Source organism: Eublepharis macularius, chromosome 8, assembly GCF_028583425.1.
Source record: "Eublepharis macularius isolate TG4126 chromosome 8, MPM_Emac_v1.0, whole genome shotgun sequence".
Taxonomy (NCBI): Eukaryota; Metazoa; Chordata; class Lepidosauria; order Squamata; family Eublepharidae; genus Eublepharis; species Eublepharis macularius.
The window spans coordinates 39737424-39757175 of record NC_072797.1 but is presented as its reverse complement, the minus strand read 5'-3'; the positions used below and the strand labels follow the sequence as shown (position 1 = coordinate 39757175).

Genomic DNA, 19752 nt, shown 5'->3' with positions numbered 1-19752 from the left:
TCAAAATTTTCTTTAATTTGATTTGATAATGGATAGGGACTGTAGACTATACTACTGTGCACTGTTACTGGTTTTTTTTACTACTGGGATGCTTCCATGTTGCTCAATATGTTATGCCAAGTTGCTTATGTTTGTTTCAACATAGTTTCAGCTCTGTATCAGATTTCTGCTTGTTTCCTAATTTCTACAATCTATAGCCTATTGTATTGTTTACTGAACGTCCCAGCTGTTGATTGTACTGAATTACATTATGTAATCCACCTTGAGTCTCAGTGAGAAACAGAGTCTATAAACATCATAAATAAAAGATTCTTTATATTGTTACAACTATGACACAAGCTACTACTGCAGAAAATATTTAAAATTGTCTAGTAATTTGCTGAATGAATATGAAAAAAGAACTGTTGATTTGTTTTGTTTCTAAATTCCTGATGAAAGTAAATGGAAAAAGTGAAGCAAATCCCAAACTAGTAATGAAGCAACAACCACCAGAATGTGGAATGTAGGGATTCATGAACCAGCAAATTTTGGTTCTTTTAGGATTTTCCTGTTTTCAAGGAATGCAGATTATTTCTGCCTAAATTTTAAAATCAGAGTTCAACTGTTCACTGAATTTTAGTTGACTATAATGTTACATATATATTACAGTTAGCAAGTAGTGATAGCTCTTCCAATAGATGGTAATGTCTCCTGATGTGTGAATTGCATTAACTCCTTCTGGTTTTAGAGGGAAGTGTATATTAACTGAAAGGTATATTAACTGAAAGGTAAAGATAGTCCCCTGTGCAAGCACTGAATCATTACTGACCCATGGGGGATGTCGCATCACGACATTTTCTTGGCAGACTTTTTACGGGGTGGTTTGCCGTTTCCTTCCCCAGTCATCTACACTTTACCCCCAGGAAACTGGGCACTCATTTTACCAACCTCGGAAGGATGGAAGGCTGAGTCAACCTTGAGCTGGCTATTTGAACCCGGCTTCCGCCAGGATTGAACTCAGGTCGTGACAGAGCTTGGGCTGCAGTACTGCAGCTTACCAGTCTGCGCCACAGGGCTCTGGGTAATTTATATGACTTTACAAGAAGGCATCAGTTGGAATTCTGAGTAATTAGCATACCAAAGGAATGACCAACTGGCAGAATTGCAAAGTAGGAAAACAAGCTATTTAATCCCCAAACAAGCACAATTATTTTTTTCCTGCCAATTTGTAAAATGAACATGTTTGGCAGCCACAATTTTACCTCTCAGTTTAAAAGAACCTCCTCAAATCACTGAAGTTCAAGTCAAAATAGTGCAGGCCTCAATGATTCCAGGCACCAGTTCACTAATGCAACTTGAAATTTGCTCATGATGCCTAAAGCGTCAGTGACCCCCCAGCCTGTAAACATTGTTAGAGTTAGGGGGAATCAGCCCTTAAAAGGACTCTGTGCTAGAGTTTTGCTCTACAAAACTCTAGTACAGAGCTAATTTGTTGCTAGAATACAGGATCTGCTGCAAACAGTTCAACTGCTGCTGGCTCTCCTCTGCCTATGTTGGCTCAAGTTGATGAGCGGTATCTTTGGATTCAAACTTCTGTGTTTAGTTTAATAAATACTTGCACAACTTCTTGTGCAAGGCTTGGTTCATAGATACAGCTGCAGTGTAGAGGCTACTTCTGCACAGTTAGGATCCTATGCCAGAGCAGTATCCCAGAAACAGATACTAATGTCATGATCATGACATGGTGACACCAGCACTAATATAGAATCCTGTATATGGAGAAGTGGTAAACATGCTGCAAGCCAAAATTATGCATTATAGGTTAGATTCGAAGAACTGTAATCAGAGCAAAACACTCAATTTTGGTTTCCTCACCCTCCATACTGCAGTCTCCTGAAAGGATCTTCTCCCTTCCCAAAGGTTGACAGACTTTTGAAAACAGTGTAAGATATGACACATGGACCATCAATATACCGGATACTCACAAACCAGACATCTGCTTTGTTGATTCCTGTGCTGAATGATGGTACTATAAATATAACAGCCGCTAGATGAAAAGGCATAAACAGTATACTATGTCTAGATATATGAAAATGCTAGGAGAGATCTTTCAAAGATTTAGTGTGGAGTGTCACTAATGCACTAAGGTTCTTGAGCATGCAGATTCAAGAACTATATATCCTAGATCAGTGGTTTGGATGCAGTGGACACAGTGAACTCTGAAAACTTAAAAAACAGAATCTAGTCAAAATGAAAAATGAGAATTTTGTGATGTGCAGGTAGTATACCTCTTTCACATATACACTAATTTCTCCTCTTTTCCCACAGAGCAAGAATAAGGCAATAAATTCCTGTGGAACGACATTTATTAGCTGCCGAGTACATATTTTTACTGGTTGTTGAGTATGTAATATGTATTTATATTTATTTATTTACAAAATCGATACCCCGCCTTTCTGCTCTCTTCAGATTAAAACATAAATAAAACATGTCTTAAAAACAATTAAAAACAAAACAAAATACATTATTCAAACAATTAAAACCAAGCCAAAATAGATGTATGAAAACATAAAAACAACCATTAAAACTTTGGGAAGGAAGGAGGGACTGCCAGATGAAACAAAGAAGTCTTCACCCACTGGCAGAAGATGGCAACAGAATGGTACAGGAAATCTCTCTGAGGACAGAGTTCCAGAATTTTAGTACCATGACTGAGAAAGCCCTCTCCCAGATTGCCACCCACCTAGAGGGCAGGAGCACCTGAAGCAGGGCTTTTGAAGATGGCAGTAGCAGTTGGGTAGGTTTGAAAGGGAGTAGGCAGTCCTGCAGGTATGCTGGTTCCAAGCTATATAAGACTTTGAAGGTCAGCACCCGCATCTTAAAATTGTGCCCCCAAACAAACTGGAAACCAGTGTACAAGGGCCAAGACTGGAGTGATATGGTCCTTATTACCCATTCTAGTCAATATCCAGGCTGCAGCATTCTGCAGTTTCCAGACACCGAAGTTTCCGAACACTTTTCAAGGGTAGCCACATGTAGAGCACATTGCAGTAATCTAAGCTAGATGTAACCAGGACAGTGGCCAGATCTTTTCTGCCCAGAAAAAGCAGCAGATGACATTCCTGGCCACAGCTACCACCTGCTTACCCAACAATAGCTCTGGGTCCAATATCACTCCTAAACTACAGACCTGTTCCTTCAAGGGGAGTGCGACCCCCTCCAGAATGGGTGACACCTCAAGTCCTCAGTCAGATTCTCTGTTCACCAGTAGCACTTCCACCAGGTTGGGATTAAGCTTCAGTTTATTAGCCTGCGTCCATTCCAAATCAGCCTCCAAACATCTGTTCAGGGTTTCTACTGTCTCTCAGGGATTGGCCCAAAGTGAGAGAAAGTGCTGATTATCATTTACATATTGGTGACAACTCAGCCCAAATCTCCAGAAGACTTCACCAAAGAGTTTCACATAGATATTGAAGAGCATATAGAGCAATGTGGGATTCCACAGGCTAGAGGTCAAGGGGCTGAGCAGCAGATCCCCAGCATTACTTCCTGTAACATACCTTCCAGGTAGGACCAGAACCACCACAAAATGGTGCCTTCCGGTCCCAGCCAAGAAAGGCAGTCCAGAAGGATACCATTATTGATGGTATCAAAAGCTGCTCAAAGGTCCAGAAGAATCAAAGTTGCACTACCTCTGTCCATCTCTTGGCACACATCATCCAACAGGCCAACCAAACTTTACAGCCCCATAAACATGCCTCTTCATTTTATTTGAGAGCCAGTTCGGTGTAGTGGTTAAGAGTAGGGGTGTGAGCTTTGGGTTTGTGATTAGGGTATAATACTCAAATCAGACCCAATCTGTAAAGATTCAGGATTCCCAAACCAAAGCTTCCCCGAAGCATTCGGGTTGCTTCGGGGGGCTTCGGGGCCCAAATTTAAAGGGCCCTTCCCCTGCCTCTTGCAAGCGGCAGGTCCTTTTAAACTTCAGCTGGCAGGCGGGGGGGGGGAATCCCCCACCTGAAAGCTGAAGTTTAAAGGGCTCCTTTCCTGCAGCTTGCAAGCAACAGGGCCCTTTAAACATCCCACCCCAACTCCCAGCCCCAGTCCTCCTACCCCACCCCACCCCACCCTACTTACCTTGGCCCTGCTGATTGCTGCAGGCTGCTGCAGCCGTAGAGGCAGCGGGGAGGCACAGCCGCAGCAGCTATGGCCTTCCCCACTGCCCTGAGGGGCTGCACGTGGCCAGATCTGGCCTTCTTGGCTCCCGTGTGGGCTGCTGCGGTCCCGGAGGAGGTGGCATGGCAGCGGCAGCTCTGGCCCTCGTCTCAGCCCTGCAGGCCTGCATGGCAGTGGAGAAGGCTGAAAAGGCCCTTCTTGCCCCTCAAATGGTTGCTGCAGTGGCCACTTGAGAGGCAGGAAGGGCCGGAGGAGGCGGCTCCAGCCTTCTCTGCCGCCTTGCGGGCCTGCGGAGCAGTGGAGGAGGCCGAAAAGGCCCTTCTTGCCCCTCAAATGGCTGTGGTGGCAGCGATGGGCCGGAAGAGGTGGCTCCGGCCTTCTCCGCTGACGTGCAGGACCGTGTAGCAGTAGAGGAGGCCGAAAAGGCCTTCCCTGCTGCCCTGCGGTGCCACGCACCGCCGAATCTTGCCTTCCTGACTGCCCTGTGGGCCACTGCGGACCTGGAGGCGGCGGTGTGGTAGCGGTGGCAGCTCCAGCCCTCCCCACAATCCTGTGGGCCTGGAGGAGGTGGAGGAGGACACGCCTCTGGCCTTTCCTGCCCGGCCTGGTAAGTGGGTTGGAGGGGACGGGGTGGCTAAGTGGGAGGTAGGGGTGGGAGTGGGTGCTGGGAGAAAGCCCAGCCCCCTGAATCACTTTAGAATGCTCTGAATTTTTACGGAGCATTCCGAAGCGATTCAAATACCTGAATCTGAAGCGGCTTGCCACTTTGGGTTTTTCCAAATGTTTTTCCTGATTTGGGTAAACCCGAAGTAGGAAACCCAAATATTTTTGGGTTACACATCTCTAGTTAAGAGCAGCAGGACTCTAATTTGGAGAACTGGGTTTGATTTCCCACTCCTCCACTTGAAGCCAGCTGGGTGACCTTTGGTCAGCTACAGCTCTTCCAGAGTTCTCTCAGCATCACCCATCTCACAGGGTGACTGTTGTGGGGATAATAATAACATACTTTTAAACCGCTCTGAGTGGGCATTAAGTTGTCCCGAAGGGCGGTATATAAATTGAATATTGTTATTGTTATTATTATTTCTTTTTTATTATTTACATCATTTACAGTCCACTTTTCTCACTGAGACTCAAGGCAGATTACACAAACTCAATAGTATGGGATAGCTAACGAACAAAGAAGCAAGGCTTGGATTGCAGAAATCTGAAAACTTGCAGAAACTTGAAAATGGAGCTGAAACAAAACTTAAGCAGTAACATGACACATGAAATGATGCAGAAAATTACACAGTAGCAACATATAGTACATACCATACACAATGGTATAAGTCCATAGTTCCTATACCTTTATTAAAGCATCTTTCTGAAACATTTGTTACAGTTCAGCCCTAATTACCTTGTGTAAAAAAAACCCTCCTGAATAATTCAGCTTTGCAGAGTTTGTGGAAAGCTGGAACCATAGGAGCCAACATGGGAGCCTTCCTGACTGAATCTGGCAGGCCATCCCATAAGGGCAGTTGTTGATTTTGCCCATTTGCAGGGTGGCATCTGTAAGAGGCCCTGCTCTGATGAGCAAAGCTTTCATAGAGGGAGAGACGGTCCTGGAAATATGAGGGACAAAAGCCATGAAGGGCTTTGCATGCGATAGTTCATACCTTGAACCGAGCCTGGTATCTGATGGGCGGCCAATAGAGTGACTACAGAATGGGTATAATATGCAGGCTCCACCTAATTCCTGATAATAACTGAGTTGTGACATTTTGTTGATCTCTAAAATGCCACTGGACTCAAATCTTGCTGATCACATCCAATCCCAAAACTACAAATGATTTCTCCTAAATGCTTTACATAGAGGTTGAATAATATGGGAGATAAATTGTGCCCTGTGGAACAGGTGACCAACAGCAATCCTTTCAGTTTGGTCCATGAGGAACAAACCTACGTCTGCTTCCAAATGCCTCAACAGGATGGCATGAAGACTGTATCACAGGCTGCAGACTAATCCAGGAATGCTTGAAGTTATCCAGCCTCCACGTGTTCAATCACCTTTCTTAAGAATGGAACATCCCTCAAACAAGGAGGCATTCACAGAATCATAGAATCGTTGAGTTGGAAGGGGCCTTACAGACCATGTAGTCCAATCCTCTGCCCATTGCAGGAACGGCCTAAAGCACTCTCTTGGACCCAGTCAGCCAGCCAGCCCTGCACCCCGCCACAGGTTTAAATAGCCAGGAAAGCAACGGTCATAACAAGCAGGTGGTAGGCCTCAAACCTCCCCAAAAGCCTGTCCACATTCTCAGACTGAAGAAACTGAAAAGTATCTCAAATGGCCAGACAAGTCAGCACCGTGGCACCTTGTAACCAGTAAAAATACCCTTTTCCATCTCTGAAATGAATATATTGATCAGCCTTAAGAGTTGCTTCTTACACAAGAATAATCCGGTTTAATCTGTTAATATTAAAATGGGCACATTTAAATATAGTAAGCAGGAGATAATAAATTACATTTCACCCCTATTCGTATCTACTGCCAATAATGTTTTTGAACAACCGCTGAAGTGCAACTTACCACAACTGGAAATTGGCAGCTTGAGTAGAGTCACAGAAGTCAATACCCATTGAGGTTGTAATAGATTCCCCATGCTCAAGAGATTCTAGTGAACAGAATATTTAGGACATGAAACTAAACATGAGAAAAGTCATCTAAATACTAAACAAAAATGTGCCTGTTTTCTTATTTATTGTTAATGGCTTTGCAAGATTTTAGAACAAATGTTTTGCTGTTTATTTATCAGATATTAACCACTGGTACTGTAAAGGAATCTGTTTGATAGGGAGTAGTGGCTGACCCTTTTAGGTTCTCCAAAGTGAGCTACATGTAGATACTTATTTATCAGTGTCAGAAATGACACTGGAGATATTGAGGTGACCTTGGTAAGATGATATCTGAACAACCTTCAAAGTATGTCTGCAGGAGCAAATCATATTTTTAAATAATTATTCAGTCTCAAAGAAGTCAATATACTTTTGTAATAACTTGGATAACTTCTTGAGATTTTTGAAAATGGTTATTAAAGTCCTAATGAACCAAAGTCCTATTTCAGTAAACAATGAAAGCTGCATTTACAGTTTCAGAAATCAATGTATATACAATATTATATTTTTGTACTATCTTATATATTATTGTTACTGCATCAAGGTATTGCAACATTGTGGTCCTTTGCACTATTTTTTGTACTTGAGCTCAATGCAGACTTAATTACCAAGATCATTTCTTACTTCACTTTAAATTTCACTGAAGGTTCATCTACAGCTAAAGATTTTTAGTCAACAAGTGATCATTTTCTTTTTCCTACTTTCTACATAAGATACGTACATTCTGAGAAAATATGGGCATAGTCACTAATTTTTAATTAAACTGTTTTCAATCCATCCCTACACTTGTGTACTCTCTACAATACCTATAATGTAACATATGACACAGCTATATAGTCAATCTCTTCCTCCTCCCTTTCCCTTGTTGAAGGCAAATGTATTGAACAAAAAGTGCAAGGTACATTGATACCACACTACAGCTGCAGCAAAATCACATGAATACTTTCATCCATGCTTTAGTAACTTCTCATGTCAACTACTGCAATGCAATGAGGGTGGGGCAGTCTTTGAAGTTTCCTCTAGTGCAGAGTGCTGTAGCACTCCTTGAAACACATGCTCCTTAGAAAGCATGCTATGATGACTCAGCATTATTGGCTTATCAGCTTTGGAGTCCAGTTATAAGTGCTAGTAATCTTAAAACACTACATGGACTTCTCAAGGACATGGAGCCACACTTTCTCTCTGCTGGCACCCATCTAGAAGGATGTTTTATGCTTTGAAGCATCTGGTGACCTCATTGCTGAATTTCCAGCACCTAGCCAAAATGTGGCTTTCTTGGAAAACATTAGCTAACGATTTTCTTCATGGTGAAGCTTTTTTAAATATATCTTTTCAAACTTTTTTTAGCTGTGTCTATTTATTTATTTGTAGATCATAAGGTGCTTTGTTATTTGGTATTTGTTTAAACTGTACACTACTTTGGGTACCATCTGATTAGTATGTAAGTTGAAATACAAAGATATAAGTTGAAAAATATGCTTCCACACCATAAAGTACTACCAGTTTCAGTAATACACACATAACTATGCACTGAATTGTAATTATTAACATAACTCTGGTCATCTTCAGAGGCCCTGCTTTGGTCGTCCTTGCCTTCTGAGGCTAGACAAGTGGCAACCTGAGAAAGGGCCTTCTCAGTCGTGGTGGCAAAACTTTGCAACTCCCAAGGGAGATTCCTCCGTCTCTCTGTATCGCTGTCTTCTGAAAGCCAGGGAAGACTTTTTGTTTCATTTGGCAATCTCCCAATACAACTGCTATTGTCCCCCTTCCTAGTTGTGGTTATGTGTGTGTGTGCTTGTATGTTTTATTGCATTTTTTAATATATAATTTGTTTTAAATGCTGTTTTAATGCATACATGTTTTAATGTTCACCATCTTGGATGGAAAGTGACACAAACATGCTTTAAATAAATAAAACTGAATAGCTAACCTAATTAAGCCATTCAAAAACCTATTAATAACCGCCATTTCCCCCCACATGCCATTAAGATGATCTTTTAGCAGAGATCATCTTACATTCAGGGTCATCTTCACTGGGTAAATATTTTCACTATTTTGTACTGATGCTTAAAATAAAATAAAAGTCTTTTAATGGATAATTTCAAGAAAACAATATAATTACCTATTGAGTTAAACACGTGCATCCTCATGCCACTAGGCAGCTTTTTCTCGCCTACATGGAGAGTCTCTATTTTCTGTTCACTAGTGTTAGATAATGTTACTTGGACAGATACCATTTTATCATCATAAATGCATGGCTGCCTTGAAAAATGATAATGAGCTGCTAATCCTTTCCCACTCATTCGGTGTAGTAGTTCATGAGTTTTCATTGGCACAAAGACTGGAGTGCTGACCTGTGGTATATGAAAAATTAGAAGTTAGTAAATATGTTCTCAGGGAAAATCCAATAAAATACAGTGTGGGTAGTCAATATTATGTTCTACTCATAACTAAAGAGATTTTGATATGCAAAATTAGACTACTTGTTGGTCTCAACTGAAAACCTATAAAATAGAACTTCTCAAAATGTGGTTCATGATCACTCACTAGCAGATGGGCTGAGGCATCAGATAATAAGCACTTTCAGGCAGATAGATGAGGCCTATCACACTCCCCAATCCAATGTGGAGAAGCTCAAAAAAGCAGCTAAAAAAGCAGTTATGCAAGGGGTTGTGTTATTTAAGAACTACCAGGTAAATTCGTTCCAATATTGCTATATACTTACAAATATAAACTGATGTGAGATTTTTGCATTTTATTTTGGGGATAGGGAAGTGACAGAGTGTTACATTACAACTAGATTCCAAAAGGTAGTTTAAAATCAGGTCACACTTGAAAATGTTTGAGTACTACTGGTATAAAACAGTAATTGATGTTAAAATAATATGCAGAAAAATACCATAAACATTCGGCAACATTAAAATGGACAAATACATTATTTTATAAAATACCAATACAGGGAACTGTTTATTTTAATTCACAAAGGAAAACAGAAAGAAGAGTAAAAAGACCGTAACTCAGTGCTATAGCACATGGTTTCCTTGCAGAAGATCCCCAATTCAATTCTCAGCATCTCCAGGTAAAAGAATTTGGGAAGGAGGACGGACATTGGCTACAAAAGTCCTGTGCCTGAGACCTTGGAGAGCCAGTGTCAATACTGCAGCAGATGAACTAATGGTCTGACAGAATAACACCATCTTCACGTATTCATAACTGGAATATGCAGTTTCTCCAAATGTGCTGAAAATGCTTTTTAAGCATGTTCAAAAGTAATCTTGTTATAAATCTTACACTAATTGTTGCTGTATTTATAATGAGCAGTTTCGAACAACCCAACATTCCAAAGCAAATTTGACAGTATGGAATATATTTTAAATTAATATGGTCTGCTGAAAAAATATATCACACAAAAAAGCCACTATGGTACAAAGGGGGTAACATTTCTGTCCTATAAAATAACTGGATTTTGAAAAGAATAAAGAACATAGTGAAGGAGTAAGGTCCCAGTGATACAAACAGTTTTTATACCCTCGTGAATAACTGAGGAAGTGAGAGGCTCAAGCCTCTAATACATAGTATAATTATCAAAATATAAATTATCAAAATGTAAATTATGTATTTACATAATACATCTCTAATTTATATTTTGATAATTATACAATGTATTAGAGGCTTGAGCCTCTCATACTTCCTCAGTTATTCATGAGGGTATAAAACTGTTTGATGAACTACCCAACCAACAGAAAACTGATGAGTTGATTACTAGAAAGACTTTAAAATGGGACATTTTTATTTTATATGAAGACTGTAAAACATTATTTCAGAAGTGAAAAAGACAAAGGGATGGCACAAGACAATGGATCGCTAAAGGAACGCCTCCTTCTCATACATGAACCAGGATCTCATTGGTGAAAACAATACTTGCATAGGCAGTGAGGAATGTATCCATGCCTGCAAAATTCAAGCTGAATTTACTACAGTGGCAAGCTTTAATTGATTAAACTTGTGACTGGCTAATTAAAGAATGCTTAACAATTAATCGCAAGCTGATATAAGACCGACAGCTGCAGAAGCCATGTGGGCTACTTCCCTTTACTGGGAGCTATCCTGGTTAGTATTTAAGTTGCTGTGGCTTACCATTGCCTCAGCAGCATTTTGAGAATAAGAGTGCTGAGAAGCATACATAAGGCAAGATATAAAAGGTAGTGAAGTTTTAAAGCAGCAAGTGGTAGCTTTTAATACACTGCAGTTTTCCAGACTTTAGAAACTGACATCTTCTGTCAATAGCATCAAAAAAGCTACAAATAAACAATTTTTATAAAATTCACATTTAAATATAACTGATTAAATACAACTTCCACATACTAAAGTCCCATGAATTAATTCATGATTAATCAATCATCTAGTTCTTAACCTAATGGCTGACATCCCTAATTTTATACATATGTTCAATAATAGAAATAATAATCTTCTGTTGCACTTAGAAGCAGCAGTTTTCTTCATGCATGCACTTCATATAAGAAACAGGCAGCAAAACTCAAGCTACACTTAGAGGTATTCTTCTACTTGCTTATATCAAGTATCTAACACTTCATAAGTAGAACTTTTTCTTATACGTGTCTTATAGACATTACATGTAAACATCCGATTCTGTAAGAATTTAACATGTCAGTGGCTTGAGAAAAGATAAGAAATTAACGCAACATGAGGCCTAAGACCAATGGAACACAAAAGAAAATCCAGTTAAAGGACGTGAAGAACTGTTTCCTATATGACTGATTTAATACAAACCACTGCAAACGTATTGAAATAAATCATTTCCCTAAATGGTTAATGTGGTTGGTTGGTGGAATTGTATGGTATAGCCTGATTTCATCAGATATAGGAAGCTAAGTAGGGTCAGTACTTGGATGGAAGACCACCAAGAAAGACTTGTTGCTCTGCAGAGGAAGGCAGTGGCAAATCACCTTTGCTCATCTCTTGCCTTGAAAGTCCTGTTGCAACTTAACGGCACTCACACACAAATGGTTAACACATACATTTAGTAGCCACAAGCTAACCAAATTTAAAATCTCACCTACATATTTTTAAGAAAGTCATGTGTGTACCTTTGGATGTTTTATGAAAATAACCAATCATTTCTGCAGACACAACATTATTTCTAAAGGAAACCTGTGTGGCTGTAGATACAGAGAGACAAACCACACATATTTTATCAGTTTATTACAGTAAGCAAATAAGCGTGGAATGAGAGTGCACATAACTGTCTACTTAGTGCTTACTGAAACATTTATAAGAGCTGTTATCTCCCTAATAACAGACAGTGTGCAATTTTAGAAAGGAAAAAAGCTTCATATTTAACACTTCACTAAAAAGTAACTGAAGAGTGTAAAATGAAAAATACTCTGTGCAGTTAGCTGGTAATGGACCATATTATCAACTCAAGTTAGATTTATATGATACAAACTAATCACTAATAGTTATTTTATGACAAGGCAGGTCTGCTTCTTGGGAGGTAAATTTAAGATTAAAATTGTGAAACTTTTAAAGCTACTGCTTAAAGTGACTAAAACAAGATTTTCCTTTCTTTTTAATTTTAAAAAAATTATTAGTGCAAAACAGTAAACAATTTAAAAAACAAAACAAGAAAAAAGAAAACTGCTGGCTATCGGCATATCTCTATATAAAAAATTATAGGTATCTATAAAAGATATCCAAATATCTAAAAATAAGTCCATATGTAATTGCCTTCTATATGTGATACGTTAAAACGTTGGTAAGTTTATAAGGTCTTCAGTCCAATGACTTAAAGGCAGTGGACTTTTGCCTTTCCAATGTTGAAGTATAAGTCTTTTAGCAAGTCTAAGGGCACATAGGTTCCATTTCTGTTGACTATTGATTAGATTTCAAGAGACAAGCAAGTAGTTTAACAGTACATTAAAATCCTCAAAAATAAATGAGTTTTTCTAACAATATTAATATTACTAACAACTTCCCAAAAGGGCTGTATGACTAAACATGTCCAAAGCATATTCTTGAGAGATGCACTTTGTGAATTACACTGCCAACAAAGACACTGTGGTGTCCAATACACCCTAAACATAATTTTTTTTGGTGAATAACTCGCAACTTAAGATCCATAGTAGCAACAAGTATATGGCTTAAAGCCTTATCGTATTGCAGAGGCAGGCAATGGCAAACCACCTCTGATAGTTTCTTGCCATGAAAACCCCACAAGAGGTCGCCATAAATCAGCTCTGACTTTAGGGCAACCCTCTCCCACAGAACTTTGGAAAAACTGGACACTCCAGATCATTATTCCATTCATCTCTAAGGTTCTGTGTATCATATTTATTAACTGACCTCAAATATTTATATATAAATATTATATATTTTGCTTTCTGTATTGATGCAACAAGAATCTCCAAAAGTGGGGAAGATTCTGAAGCACTCAAAGTTGCCAGACCATAGTAGGACACCAACAAATACTGCAATTGTAAATATTGCCATTTGGCATAAGCTGCAAATCATGTTTAGACCTCAGTTGGAAAAATGACAAGAACTCATACTCATTACATATCAATTGATCAAAAGCAAAAATCCCCTTATCTGTCCAAGATTTCTTCCCAATTTTAAAAGAGTCCAGTAGCACCTTTAAGACTAACCAATTTTATTGTAGCATAAGCTTTCGAGAATCAAGTTCTCTTCGTCAGATGCATGATACAGAGACTCTTCTATAATTGACCAGTCTCTGTATCATGCATCTGACGAAGAGAACTTGATTCTCGAAAGCTTATGCTACAATAAAATTGGTTAGTCTTAAAGGTGCTACTGGACTCTTTTTGATTTTGCTACCACAGACTAACACGGCTGATGATATTATTTACTGTAAATTGCTAGAAGAACAAAATCCATTTTAACATAAGTTGATTCTAACTCATTTCATTTAAAAAGTGGTTCCAAAAGAGAAGCCTCCAAAGGAGCCCAAGATGGATACTCCAACTGATGGGAGGGATCCCAATAATTTGTACATGCTAACAAATATTCCTGGTCTGGAAGACCAAAATCTTCCTTCATTAATTGAAAGTTGCATCCTCTTTAAAGAAATCTTGGGTGGTGCTGAACCCCACATAAATTTCTGAAACAAAGTATTAATTTTATGAATATTCTTAGGGAACATTGAATATCCCCTCTAGGATATTTAATGCTTCTCTTATGAACCCAGTAGAAACTCAATCCTCCCTTCGCAGACCTTCCTTGCTACGTGCTTCTGCTGAACAAGCGTGTTCTCTGCTTAGTGTGTGATTACTAGTACAGTACTAGATAGCCTCTTCCTAGAAAGGACAGTCCACTCTTGAACTTGCCCAGCCTTACTGTATTATTTTTTATCTAGGATGCCTACATGTTCTGTTCTTTGGCTTGACCGATGTTGATGATATGTATTATGAAACCTGCAGCTGTAGCATTGTTAAGAACTGCTATCTTTTAATGACCTCAGACTGACAATACTGTGACATGTAAACTGATGATGCTCATTTCATACTGAATCGTATAAAGGCAAAAGCTAAAATGGCCTCTGACATGCATTCTAGCCTTTCTGGTTTATATCAGGTGACCATCCTAATAAACTCTTTTCTGATTTGCCAATTGCCTTGCCTTGAGAGTCCTTTTCACCACAAGGTCCGAACCTTAGAGGGAAGGGCTTCCCCTGTACTTTGGCTCTGCAGGGGAAATTCCTGAACAAATATATTTACAAGATATATAAAAAGGGACTGCATGCATAACATATATAATTGGAGGTATAATATTCATTGTTGTTGTTGTTGTTGTTGTTGTTACATTTCTAACCCGCACATCCCGCAAGAGGGCTCAAGGTGAGGTACAATAATTATAAAATACAATATAAAACAGCAATTCATATCAAAATCAGTACTTAAATAACATTTAACTGTCCCAAGACAGGGTCAACTCTAATTTCCTGCCCATCCACATACAAATACAAAGGGAAGAAGGTGGATGGATGGATTACTGCAACCCATACGTGGGTTAGTTAACAAGTGGGCACTGCATAGGCCCATGCTATGTGGGAGGCCAGTGGGAGGCTCAGTAAGGATCTAATACTGGCCTCAACAATACACCTGGTGGAACATCTCCATTTTACAGGCCCGTCAAGATGATATAAGACCCTGACAGGCCTAGGTGTCCTTAGACATAAAGTTCCACCAAGTAGGAGCCAGGACTGAAAAGATCCTGGCTTTGGTTGAGGCCAACTGAGCCTCCCTGGGACCAGGGACCACCAGCAGATGTTTTCCAGCTGATTGAAGCATTCTCATATAGGGAGAGGTGGTCCCTCAAGTATGCTGGTCCCTGTCCATTTAGTGCTTTATAGGTCAAAACTAGCACATTGAACTGGACCCGGAATTCTACGGGAAGCCAATGAAGCTGCTGCAGGATTGGTGTAATATGTGTTCTGTAAGGAACACCCGATAAAAAACATGCAGCAGCATTCTGGACCCACTGTAGTCTCCAGATCATGCTCGAGGGCAGCCCTGCATAGAGCGAGTTACAGTAATCCAACCTGGAGGTGAACGTTGCATGGATCATTGTCGTTAAGTCTTGGGCCAAGAGATAAGGGGCTAGCTGCCTGGCCTGCCGAAGATGGAAAAAAGCAGCCCAGGCAACCACCGTGATCTGGGCCTCCGTAGATGGGGAGGAATCCAAGATCATGCCCAGACTCCTGACCGATGGTACGGGCACAAGTGGTACAGGCACAAAGGCCGGGAGATGGATCCCTGCCTCCGACAGCCCACAGCCCTAGTACAGGACCTCCGTCTTCACGGGATTCAACTTCAACCTGCTCTGTGCCACCCATCCAGACACAGCCTCCAAGGCTCTCAATAGGGTGTCAGGGGCAAAGTCAGGTCAGCCACCCATCAAAAGATACAACTGGGTGTCATCCGCATATTGATGGGCTACCCAGTCCAAATCTCCGCACCAACTGGGCAAGGGGGCGTATATAAAGATTAAACAACAGGGGAGAGAGTATCGCCCCCTGAGGGACACCACACACCAAAGGCTGGCGTGTGGACAACCTCTCCCCCAGTGCCACCCTCTGTCACTGTCTGTGGAGAAAAGAGACAAGCCACTGCAAGGCCGTCCCTTGAATCCCTACATCGGCGAGGTGGTGGGCCAACAGCTCATGGTTGACTGTGTTGAACGCCGCTGACAGATCTAACAAGATCAGCAGTGCCAACCCACCTCGGTTCAGGTGCCTACAGAAATCATCCGTGAGGGTGACTAGCACTGTCTCCGTCCCATGGCCCAGATGGAAACTGGACTGGTATGGGTCCAGGACACAGGTCTCTTCCAGGAAAACCTGCAGCTGTTCCACCACTGCTTGCTCAATACCTTTCCCAGAAATGGGGGGTTCGATACTGGGCGGTAACTGGATGGGTCGGTGGGGTCCAAAGATGTTTTTTTCAAAAGAGGTCTCACCACAGCTTCCTTTAACACCCCTGGAAAAAAAACCCGGCGCTCAATGATGAATTAATAATATCCTTCAGTTAGGTCCCCAACCTACTGACACTGGTTTTCACCAGCCACGACGGGCAGGGGTCCAGGGAGCACATGGTGGGCCTAACCAGCTGCAGGATCCTGTCCTCTTCTTCCTGAGTGACCAGGCTGAAGTGAGCCAAAATCAGACTGGAAGATTGCCAAAAGGTCTCCGGTTCTCTTACTGTATTAACCATGGCAGGTAGGTTGCGGTGGAGAGAAAAGATTTTATCTGCAAAGAAGCTCCCAAAAGCCTCATAGCTAATAGCCGAATTTCTAATTTGGCAGTCTCCCTGTGAGAGGGAGACCAAGAACTGAACTACATGAAACAATTTTGCTGGGCATGAGCTTGCAGATGATATGGAGGCGGTGAAGTACTCCTTCTTCATCACCTTCACAGCCACCTCATAGGCCTTCACAAACGCTCTATAAGATGATCTGGCCTCTTCGTCCCGATTGCGCCACCACACTCGCTCTAGCTGTCTCAGTTCCTGCTTCATCTGATGTAGCTCCTCTGTGTACCAGGGGGCCAGTCTAACACGGGGATGGAGAGGGCAACTGGGAGCAATTTTGTCGATGGCATTCGAGAGACGGTCATACCAATCTTCCACCAGCTCACCTAATGAACCACCAGGGGGCATCAACTCCTGCAGAGCATTCTGGAATCCAACTGGATCAATAAGTTTCTACGAGCGAGCATAAATTAGCTTACTGCCTATGCAGGGAGGCACTGGCATACCCAAACGAGCCCTCAGGACATGGTGGTCCAACCACAGCACCGCTTTAATAGCATCCAGGTCCACCTTGATTCCCGCCTCGAAGATCAAATCCAGCGTGTGGCCCGCTTGATGTGTAGGAGCTGAAACAAATTGGGAGAGTCCCAGTGCTGCCATGGAAGACACCAAGTCCATAGCCTGAGAAGAGGTGACAGCATCAACATGGACATTGAAATCATCCAAGACGAATAGCCTAGAGTGCTTCAACGCCCACGCCGATACCGCCTCTAACAAGCTCGACAGGGTAGCTATTGGTGCGCTAGGTGGTTGGTACGCAAAGTAGATAGCCAAACTCTCCTCAGGATCACACGCCAGACCAGCACAATCAATACCAGCAATCATAGGAGCGGGAAGTGTCCTGAAGGAGAAAGACTCTTGAATCAGTATTGCCACCTCCCCCGGCCATCTGTCCAGGACTGGTGAAGGAACGAGTTCTTTCAGGGCGACTGTTTCACCTTCCCTCATCCAGGTCTCGGTCACACATGCCAGGTCCACTCCTTCCACTGCTATAAAATCCTGCAGTGTTTTGGTCTTATTATTGATGGACCTAGCACTGCACAACACCAGTGCTGGAGGGAGGTTAAATCTCCTAGCCCCACTAGCATGCCTTGGGATGGGATGCAGGTTGGAAGGACATCAAGTCCTTCCATGTCTCCATGGCCTTCCCTTCCAGGCCCGCGTCCAACCACCTTATCTCCCTCGACCCCAGAGTGTTGAGATTCCCAGCCCTACCACGGTCTCCTCCCTCGTATCTACCACCCTCCGCAATCTCCAGCCCACAATTTAACATACAACAATCACAACCCCAAAACAAAACAGCTACCCATAATTCATCATCGTTGCCCCCCCACCTCCCAATTACAAATAAAATAATTACAAATTAAAACAGGTGGAAAAAAACCAGGGTTAACATACCTGTAACTTATGTTCATTGAGTTCTTCTGTGCTAACACACATGGGACTGCGCAGGCGCAGGCCAGCCGCCGGAAAATTCTTTATCGCTTCTATAGCTCCAAAGGGGCCGTTTGTCACGCGCCTCAGCGACCGTTTCCCGCCCAAACGGTCACATGTCCTTCCAGCGACCAACGGCCCCTTCCCTCAGTTCTCCCTTGCCGCTGCTATCCAATACACATAGCCATAATCCTTTAAAACATCAATTTTTGTTATAGTCATCATATTTATTATTATTTTGCATTGGAATTCACAGCGGGGCAGGAGGGAGGGATGTGTGTCAGCACAGAAGAACTCGATGAACATAAGTTACAGGTATGTTAACCCTGTTTTCATCTTCGTTCTTCTGTGCCTCCACACATGGGAGAGTACCAAGCTTCACACAATAAGGAAGGTGGGGTGAAATCCAACTCAATTTTATTATGTATCATCAGCCCTAGTACAAGGACCAAGAAATAAATAAATTTTTGTTCAGTAACATTCAACTTGTTCAATAAATACATACATATATACATATATACACAAAGTGTCATTGTCAATTATTACAATAAGACCTTCCAGTATCCCTTTAGGAGAACAGGGAGTGGAGGACAGCTTTGGCCACAGAAACCTCTTGCTCTGCATTGACATCCATAGCATAGTGCTTGACAAATGTGTCAGCAGAGAACCACGTAGCTGCCTTGCAGATATTAATCAGCGCCACACCCCTGATGAGTGCCGAAGAGGCTGCTTGAGATCGCGTGGAATGAGCTTTGACCTCTAGTGGGCAAACCACCCCGGCCAGAGCATAGGCCCTACTAATGGCAGACACAATCCACCGTGACAGGGTCTGTGAAGATGCCCTGTGACCCTTGTCCTTAGCCCCAAAACAGACAAACAAGTGAGGACTATTACGGAAGTCTCTTGTCCTGTCCACGTAAAAAGCCAAGGCTCTCCTTAAATCTAAGGTATGAAGGGCCTTCTCCCCTTTGGAAGATGGCTGTGGAAAAAACGCAGGCAGCGTAATTTCCTGCGACAGGTGAAAAGCAGACACCACCTTGGGCAGGAACTTAAGGCATGGCCACAGGACAACCCTATTACTATGGAATAGAAGGAAAGGTGGGTCAGCCCTAAGCGCTGACAACTCACTAACCCTCCTGGCAGACGTTATAGCCACCAAAAACGCTACCTTGTAGGACAACAAGTCCAAAGGGCATGTAGCTAATGGCTCAAAGGGAAGCAACATCAGCCTCAACAGCACCAGGGATAGGGACCATTGAGGCACAGGAGGGGACACAGGCGGGTGGAGATTAAACATCCCCTTCAGGAACTGACGAGATTTACAGTGTGAGAACACTGTGCTACCGTCCACCCGATCATGAAAAGCGGAAATAGCCGCAAGATGGACCTTGAGGGAGGTAACTCTTAACCCTTGGTCCCTCAACTGACATAAGTAGTCAAATATGAGCCCCAGGGGGCTACTGGCAGGCACCACTTCCTTAGCAAGTGCCCAAGCCTCAAACTTACGCCACTTAGGCCCGTCTAGTGGACGGCTTCCTTGCATTCAGCAAGACTTTTTCCACCTGCTCTGAAAACACTACAGGTGGGGTTGGATCCACCAGACCGACAGGTGCAGCTTTCTGGGTTCGTGGTGGAACAGACTCCCGTTCCGCAGGAGATC

At 42.1% G+C, this 19752-nt stretch overlaps 1 protein-coding gene across 2 annotated transcripts in view; it reads right to left on the bottom strand.

Moving 5' to 3' along the window:
* The window catches only part of AP3B1 (adaptor related protein complex 3 subunit beta 1), a 306280-nt gene that overhangs the window by 35108 nt on the left and 251420 nt on the right, over window positions 1-19752 (bottom strand). Inside the window, exons 23-24 of one of the 2 annotated variants that reach the window (XM_054986527.1) lie at window positions 8936-9167; window positions 6728-6812 (exon numbers count right to left, since the gene is read on the bottom strand). The exons of the other annotated variant lie outside the window; for it this stretch is intronic. Of the exons in view, the coding sequence (XP_054842502.1) occupies window positions 6728-6812; window positions 8936-9167 (317 nt within the window). The remainder of the gene's footprint in view (window positions 1-6727; window positions 6813-8935; window positions 9168-19752) is intronic. 2 annotated transcript variants of the gene reach the window in all.